Here is an 8,760-nt window from a genome sequence, read left to right on the forward strand (position 1 = left end):
CCCTGCTACCATCCAGGCATCCCCTGGGGCAGGAAGAGGACTGGGAGGTGGACGGGCTCCAGCCCCAGAGACTCTGATTTGCATTGGTGACTGGGTATCTCATGCCACTTATAAGGAGAGGTCGGGGGAACTGGGCTGATTGAGTCTGCAGAAGAGAAGACCGAGGTGGGGTTTGATAACAGCTTTCAACTCCCTTTGCAAAAAGGAATGAGCTGGGCTGGTCTCAGTGGGGGCAGGTGACAGAAGGAGCGATGGGCTCAAGTTGCAGCAAGGGAAGTTGAGGTTGGAGACTGGGAAAAGCTCTCATAACAGGGTGGTGAAGCACTGGACTCTCCATCTTTGGAGGTGTTTAAGACAAAGCCGTGGCTGGGTTGATGCAGTTGGGGCTAGTCCTGCTTTGGCCTCCTGAGCTCCCTTCAACCCTCATTGTCTATGAGCCTGTGGTTTGTAGCTGTGCTTCCCCACGGGGCGAGAGGAGCACAGGACACGGACCAAAGATCACCAGAAACCCCCTTCCAGCCTAGCTTCCAGAGGGAAGTCCGTACTTGAGCAAGGCCATACTTGCTCAGGCCGTGAGGAGAAAGTGAGTGAAGTGTCCTCATTGCAAACCCACCAAGAGGATGGAAAACATCCATCATGCCACAGCCTGGCCTGCTCAGAGATTTCAGACAGGAACCCATAGCATGAAACACCCGCTCGGGTCTATCTGAGGTCTTTGCAACAGGAAAAAAAATGTCTCTGGTCAAAAAAAGGAGTGAAAACTAAGAGCTGGCATCGTCCAAGAGGTGCCTCAGGTCTCATGAGGGGTCTAAAAAAAGGTTGAGAGCCGCTATTTGAAAGGCTGGTATGGCCCTGCACGATGCTCACGTGCGTTTCCCCATGCACGCCATCACAGATGACAGGGAAGGACAGAAGACCCTCAATGCACCTTTTGCTCTGAAAGAGCTGGGTTGCAACCTCTGGAGAGGGCAGGTGAGGAGAAGCCTGTGCAGATCAGGGAGATGCTGCTTCTTGCCATTGCAAAGGGACTTGCCCTCCCGAGTGGAAGAGGTGAGAAGAGGCAGCGGGGGAACGGGCTTGCTGGCCACTTGCCCCTGCACGTCAGGGAGGTCCTCCTGCACGTGGGTGTCCGGACCTTCATGCAAGCAGAGGTTGACCTGGAACCAGCCAGGGGACAAACAGTGGGCCAGAACAGATGCCCATCTCCATAACCTCCGCGCATGTGGATGGGATAAGCCGAAGGTCTTTAAAAGGCTCCAGGTTGCAATTTCAACTCACAGCTGAGGCTAAGTCAACTGGAGAGACCTCCTTCTGTCTGCATTTTCTCACCAGCACCAGGACTCCGTTTTCCACCCTAGGGCCCATCTTTGGCCACATCCTTCAGGGTCAGCTTCTACTAGACCCACCTTGGGACTGAGGAAGAAGAACAACAACAACAGGACTGAACAAACAGGAGGAAAACCAGAGCCAGGGCGTCCGGCCGGGGTTCCCTTTCCCTTGATGCCACCTGGACGCGCGGCCAAAATAAAACCCCTCGACGCACAGAAACATGAATACACGCAGAGCAGCAGCAGACACAGCCACCCCCTCCTCCCCCCAGATGCAAATCTCCCCTGGGGGGCGTGGGGGGAGCCCAGCGTGCAGCCGCCCCGCCGCCCCTGCAACCTGCCCAGAGACCCTTGGGGGTTGTGAATAAGCCTCTCTCTCCCTTTATAGTCTTGACCTGAGATTTAATTAGCAGCCAGTTTCCTCTCGACATGAAAAATCGCTTCCCCCAACAGGTGGTTTCGCCCTGCCGGGGCCCGGGGAGAGCTGGAAAATGGGGGGAAGAGTTTGTTGTTTATTTTGGTATTTCCAAAGCCCAGGTTTTTCCTGGTCCCGGGCATGGGAAGAGGGACAGGATGTGGCCTTCCTCCGTCTCCTCAGAAATCACACAATACCCGCGGCACAATAACGCATGGGGCGATTTACATGGGGGGGAAAATGGCACCTTGCGGAGCCCCGATGCACGCACCTGGTGCCCGCGCGCACATATATTTAGCGTCTCGGGCGGCGGAAGCATGTCCACATCCCCCCCAAAAGGCATTCCCAGCTGCGTTGCATCCTTTTCACACACACACACTCACCAAAAAATTAAAAAATAAAACAATAATCAGGCTACACACTTCCTCTGTCAAAAACAAACTCCGGAGCAAAGAGCGAGAGGCAGAGGCACGGCGTGAGAGGAAGGAGGGACCCGGCGAGCGGCAGGCCTATTTTGGCCGTCTCCATCTCCCGCTGCCCTCAAACCACCCCAGGAGCTGGCGCTTCATGCAGGCTCTGTCTTCACTGCAGTCAGGCAAACCCAAGATAGCTTTAATTAGCTAGCTTAGGTAACGAGGCCTTGCAGCCTCAGCTGCCCGTGCTTCGGCAGGGGCTGCCACCAGAAGGTCTAGCAATAAGTGGCCGGTTGTGCGGCGCGTGGCCCAGGACTGCGCTACGTGCTCCATTGCTAGAGGGTCTCTCCTCCAGAAAGGGCTTTGAACAAGTTCTTGCCGCGTGCAAAAGTCAAACGGAGGAAAAGGCAACCAGTTTCAGGTTTCATTGCTGCCTGGAGGAGTCGGGAGGTTCTGCTAAGGTTCAGGAACACCTCTAGCAACCCCGGACCCAGTAGGATTACGTCCGTGATGATTTATGGTGTGGCATTAGCATAATCCAGGGTGTGGACAGACTAACGCATACCCTGACATAATTTATATCTGCTTTGTATGCCCCTGTGAGTTACCCTGGGATTGGGAACAGACTTCAGCATCTCACCACGGGGTGGCCGGAGAGCAGGGACTATCTGCCTACAGGAAAGGGCTATGACTTAAACTGGTGCAACTTTCAGCGATCGCTGTCCACGGATTGAAGCAAAGATCCCCAAGTCCAGGGGTTAGCCTCATCCGTTTGCTAGGCACCGATGGGGATGTATCATCTGTCCAGCACCTTGCTTTGCATTTCCTGAATAGCAAACTATAGGTTCTCCTGAATGCCAAACTCCAGGCCAAGCTACAGCAGTGCAGGATCTCAGATGCACAATGCAATGGGAATCCCAGCTGCCTCACTTCCCTCTGCTTGCTAAATACTACGCCTAGATCAGCACAGAAACAGCTGCCTCTACAGCAGAGCAGCTACCGTGTACGACCCCCACAACACACACAGACACACCCCGATACAGCAATGGGGAGAAGGGGGGGATAGTCTGACCACGCCACCAGGACACACAGCTGCTGTGAATTTTAATGCCCACCCAGAGAGCACCTCAGGGGTCCCAGAGCTCATTCGAGAGGAGAGTTTTCAAGGCAGGAACTGGGGGAGCTGGTCGTGTATCCCTCAGTCTTCCCTGTGCTTCCAAAAAGCACCCCCCGTGCCCCATCCTGCAGCCTGCAAGGACCAGCGACCTCCCGAACGGCAGGTGCCGGCTGGCTGCGGTTCCTGGTACATCTCAGCCCCCGTGCAAGAAGCACGCTGCCCGAACAGGGTTGCCTGGACATCGTGGAGGGCAGAACTGAAAGGTGAGACATAAAGGAGGGTGATGCACCTTCCCCACCACGCCGCACAGGCACCTGGGACCCACGCACGCGCTTTTATCCGCGTGCCGTGCCGCCGACGGCTGGATACCGTTCCCCATCTGGCATCAGCCTCTTCCATCTGAATTAAACAGGGGACGCAGAGGGGAGGAGGAAAACCCGGCTCTAGGCAGTTTAATAAGTTCAGCCTTACGAGCTGGGGAAAGACTGGAACACACACATGGTAACACAGGATTAATCGTTGCTTTAGTCTCGGGAATTATGTTTTCATTAATCCTAATTTTTCCAGATGTTTTGCTCCCGACACCATCGGCTTCAAAAGCCTCCGTGGCTGCAAAGGCTGACAAAGCCATGAGAACCGGGTTGTTTTTTCTTCGGGGAAAGATTCAAAGCATAAATTGCTCCCATTTTCTTGGGCCGTTTGCGACTGCGTGTGTGTGCCGCCCTGGTGCCGCGTGGTGTCTTACACAATGTGCTAACAAGATGGCAAGGCTTGCTTGGGCCGTGCCATGCAAGTGTGACGTCTTTGCCTTCTTCCTGGTTCGGGCCGGGCATGGAGGGTTTTGTTAGCAGATTGGCCACCTGCCCGTCGTTTGTGACTGTTATAACCAGGCGATCTGGGCCAGAAACAGCCAGTTGCTTTGAAACGTATTCATTCACCCTGCAGCCATCAATCACTCTGCCAATGAGGCATTAAGAAACAGATATTTTTTATGTAGGGCCTATGGTGCTAGAGGAGTTCAGTGTTTAGCTTCACGCTAATAAGGATAAGAACAAATTGGAAGGGATGTAGGCAAGGGCTATAAGGATGATTTGAGGTCTGGAAAACTTTCCTTACGGTGACAGACTAAAGGGGCTGAATCCATCTCGCTTCTCCATACATCCAGAGAGACGCACAGCCGTCCGGAGGCACAGCTACGGCTTGCATAGACATTGTGACCGTCCCAGTTGCACCCTTTGCTGCTGGCAACGTTCAATACAGGCTGGAAAACTTGCCGTAAATCCGCCGTCCCGCTAGATGAGTCGTGCGTGCAAATACATGCTGACGTCTTTTTATCGTGGTAGATTTTGCTATATCGTGGTAAATTAGACCACCTCAGAGCACCTGCAGAGCTCCCGCCAGCAAAACAGGTGCGCCTGCGGGAGAGCAGGGCCATGTCCATGCTGCGGGTTTGAGGCAGAGCCACGGACCATCGATCAGACCTCGAGGACTGAGTTAGGCAGGGGCTTAGTCAGCCTCAAAAGCAACACAAGGTCAGGAAGGTGCAACGGGAAAGCAACCACAGCCTCAGCACCTCCCTGCACCCCCTACGCTCTCGTGCTGGCACCGGTGGCTCACAGCCTCTCCTGCTCTCTCCCGGCAGCACTGGTCGCCTTTGGAGGTTTGCACTAAGGATTCGACACTGCCTGCTCAAACTCAGCACGGCAGAGAAAGCAAGAGACTCCACGTAGATCTCCGAACAACGAAAAAGCCCGAGGAGGATGAAGTTGCATCTCGCGGGCAGTGCAAGGACCAGGACCGGAGGATGCATGCCAAAGCCTTTGCTCCTCTTCTTCTGATGAATCACAGCAGGTGCTAGAGGCAGCTTGTCAACCAGAACCTGTTTCCCCTGAGCGGGAGGAGGATGGTTTGGGAGAGGAGTGAGCTGAGTGCTGTGTGTCCTCTCATCACTCCTTGCAAGGGCCAAGCCTTTGCCAGGGCGCAGCGGGGGCATCTCTAGGTAGGCACTTATTTGCCTTCTGTGTTTCAAGCACCTGCACAATTAGCAGCACCTCCCCTAATGATCCTGCAGAAGGGTCCTGCATGCTGGCCTCTTGCGTGTGCGCAAAGCTGAGCCTCTGGCCGGAGCTGAAGTAGGACAGCACATCTCTTAGGTGTTTGGTTCATACAGGTTTTCAGAGCATCAGCTTTTCTATCCTTGGCTCACACCTTCCCCTAGACAAGCCCACAGGCCATCTCTGCACACCCTCATGCAGCTGGCCGTGCCCCAGGGCTTGAGCATCTGGTTGAAAGCGCAGCTCCTCACCTTTCCCCGGGAGCGACTGGAAGGGATGAGACTGCAGCCCCCGTCTCTTCCTTCACCACATCTCCTCTTCTCTCCATACAACTGGCATTTTGCTCCAGGCTTCTGGCATGAGCCGGTCCCGGGATGCACAGAGAAGCCTCCTGGCCACACAGAGAGGAGGGAAGCACTCTAAAATGATAGTGGAAAACGGGCAATTGAAAACGATGTGCATGTGAAAAGGAAGAAGGGAGCTCCTTCCCCCCCGAGCAGCTCCATTCTGGTCCCCCTTGCACCAGAAATGACACCCTGAAACCTTCCCCTTGAAACTGGGCTTTGGTTTCAATGCAAAGCAGACTCCCAACCACCTGAGGAAGAAGGCCCTTGCTGATGGGAATTAACCTGCTCACCAGGCCCCTCTTTGCATCGCTGCCAGCGGCCCCGATCCGGCTGGGAGCATTTCAGGGGACACTTGTACACGTTATGTGTCCAACCAAAGCCTGTGTCCGTGCGGTGCCAGCTCCCCTACCGCTGTGAGCTGCTGGGCACAGGCTGGGCAGCAGTTATAAGCCCTGGGTGCAGAGTAGGGGGGCCATCAGGGACTAAATGCCCCAAGTATGGGGGTGAGGGAAAGGGAGGACTAAACTGGTGCTCCATGCAGCTGCCAGCACTGGTGGGGATAGGCTTGCTATAGCATTGCCAGCACCCTGCTTAGCTATAACATCCCATCCTCACCAGCGCTCATGGAGACAGCTCTGCCCTGGACAATGCCAGGCTGCTGCGCCAAAGCACCTAGGTGTGCCCCGATGCCCAGCCTGCTCCAAGAATAGCAAGGGAGGGGATGGCCATTAAACACTTTCGGATCCACCGCGTGTTCCCCGTCTCTTGTACTGCATCGTCCAGCGGTAACAGCGGTAACCGCAGCCGCGGGGTTCGGATCAGGAACAGCAGAAAAATATCTTCTCTCTGGAACAAATCTTTCCCATTGATTGTGCCTTTTGTTCTTGTGGTTCACGGGGTTTTGTATTCCCCCCCCCAGACATTTACTGGCAAAATGTCACTTTGAAAAAACAGCAACCCAGAAACTTCAGGGTTGTTGCTTTGGCTGCTTTCGGCTTTGTTTTTCCTCGGTCATTAATCGTTCCTCTGCTTCCAGCCCTTCCAGCCAACACAAACCTATGGGGGCAATTCTTTGCAGGCTCATTTCAGGGTTTATGGGGTTTCACGAAGTCCATGGAGATGCAGCAGAGTGGACGTGGCGCCGAGAACGGCTCCTACGTATCTGCCCCCGAGGGCAACCGGCATGCCCAGCTGAAGCTGAATCTCTGCTGGAGGGATGGGCTGGAAACCCAGCAAAGCCTTGGGGCATTGGGGTTGGGATTAGGGTTCACTCGGGGCCGTCCCCAGCCAAGCAGAGACCTTTGCCTCTGCACAAAGGAGAGCTCCATTTAGCTGCAGCACTGGGCACCCGCTATCCTCTTTATGGAGGGAGACGGGACCTACTCTGCGCACACGTAATAAATCTCTCCTAGCTCGCTGTCCAGACGTGCCTTTAAATGTCCCCAGCGAGCTGCCCCGGGGCAAGTCTCTCCCTCCATGAGCTCTCATAGTCATCATGAGCCTTTGCTGTGCTGAGAGAAGCCTTTTGTTTTCAGTGGCTCCATTCATTCAGGTGCCCAAACTCCTGGGCTTTCTGCTGGGGCATTGCTGGAGCCCGAGGGGCTGGAGAGCGAGCTCCCCGCATGCAGGGCCACAGCCAGTCGTGCTAGAGATATTTATGAGATGTTCCCCCAAATTCTCAACATCTCTCTGGCAAGACCCTGCCCCGTGATGCACACTCCCCTGCATCCCTGCAATAACAGGGGTCTCCATCCTTGCACGACCTGGGGAAAGGTAGAGGAGTGACGGTGAAGAGGATGCAATAAGGATTAGGCATAAGGAAAGCTTTTGGCTCGAGGGAGAGAGCTGGAAACAGGCCAGGAAGATGTCACCCTCCCTAGGGTGCCCCACACCTCTTCCCCCTCCCGGGACTGAGAATTGCTACTGGGAGGAGATGCACGGGAGGAAACGGCCCCGCAGCAGAGCACGGGGTAAAATACAGCTCCGTCCTCACCGTGGGAGGGTGGGAAAAGCTCCTCCACGTGGCTGTTCCCGACTGGGGGCCAGGTTTGTCTCCCACAGAAGAGGCTCCCCGCAGACACGAGGCCATGTGTGTGGCAAAGGATGGGGCTGGGCAGCTTTGGAGAGGTCAGCCAGGCTGCCACCCTTTGCTCAGGGCATGACGTGGTCCTCAGCGCTGAGGTTGGCAGGCACCCACCATCCCAAAGGCGCCTGCAACCCATCTGGTTTCTGCAGAGACAATGCCACCAGCGCTCGCCTGGGCACCCAACACCAAACCTTGCCGGTGACAACCCGCTGGGGAGGTCCGGGAGCCAGCGGGAGCCAGCGCGGCCACCATACCCCCTCCGCCTGGCGCCAAACCACCCCCAGCAACCCCCCAGGGGGGGGCAGGGAAGCTGCTGCTCTAATAATCACAACCAGGCCCCCGTGCCCGGGCTTGGCTTTGTTCATTGTAAGAAGGAAACATCACGGTTCAAAGCCAACGGAGGAATCCTGCCTCCCCGGGCTCTGCTTGGAGAACAATGGGCCCCTGCACGGGGGTGAGGACGACCGCAGGGCCCGGCTGGGAGGCGAGGAGGGCGACCAACTCAAATGCAACCCTCAAATGCAGCCAGCAGGCCTTCTCTAGACACATTCATGCAAAACCGCGCTCAAATTCTGTATGGACACAGTGGGTGGTAATACAGGGATGGAGATGGGTACGTGGGCGCATAGTTGCACAGTGCAAACTGTGTAACGGGTTTCTGAGTGTGCTTTGAGCGGCCAAGTGAACCACAAGGGCCACTTGGCAGAGTGTTGGAGGTAGAGTTATAGATATATAAGTTATGTATGGTGTCCACACTTCTTTTTTCTTTTTGCAAAAATATTTATTTCTAATATATCATTAGAAATATATAAATAATTAGAATGTTATTAATAGAATTATTAATATATACATAATAAGAAATCAATATTTTTGCAAAAAAAAAAAAAAAAAAAGTGTGTGGACGCCCTTAATTCAGCACAAGTGGCTTAGCTGGGCGTTAGTACATACCAGCTCCTGCACGAAGCCATTTGCAAGAGGCCAAGCCGTGCAGACAAATCCC

At 54.8% G+C, this 8,760-nt stretch overlaps 1 protein-coding gene across 1 annotated transcript; it reads left to right on the forward strand.

Moving 5' to 3' along the window:
• Positions 1-7,538: 7,538 nt before the first annotated feature.
• On the forward strand, positions 7,539-8,433 carry LOC112549939. Its single transcript, XM_025201699.1, is given in 2 exon segments — positions 7,539-8,261; positions 8,263-8,433. Coding segments are annotated over 2 exon segments (894 nt in total).
• Positions 8,434-8,760: the final 327 nt, after the last annotated feature.

This window comes from Alligator sinensis, unplaced genomic scaffold (assembly GCF_000455745.1).
Source record: "Alligator sinensis unplaced genomic scaffold, ASM45574v1 scaffold752_1, whole genome shotgun sequence".
NCBI classification, from domain to species: Eukaryota; Metazoa; Chordata; order Crocodylia; family Alligatoridae; genus Alligator; species Alligator sinensis.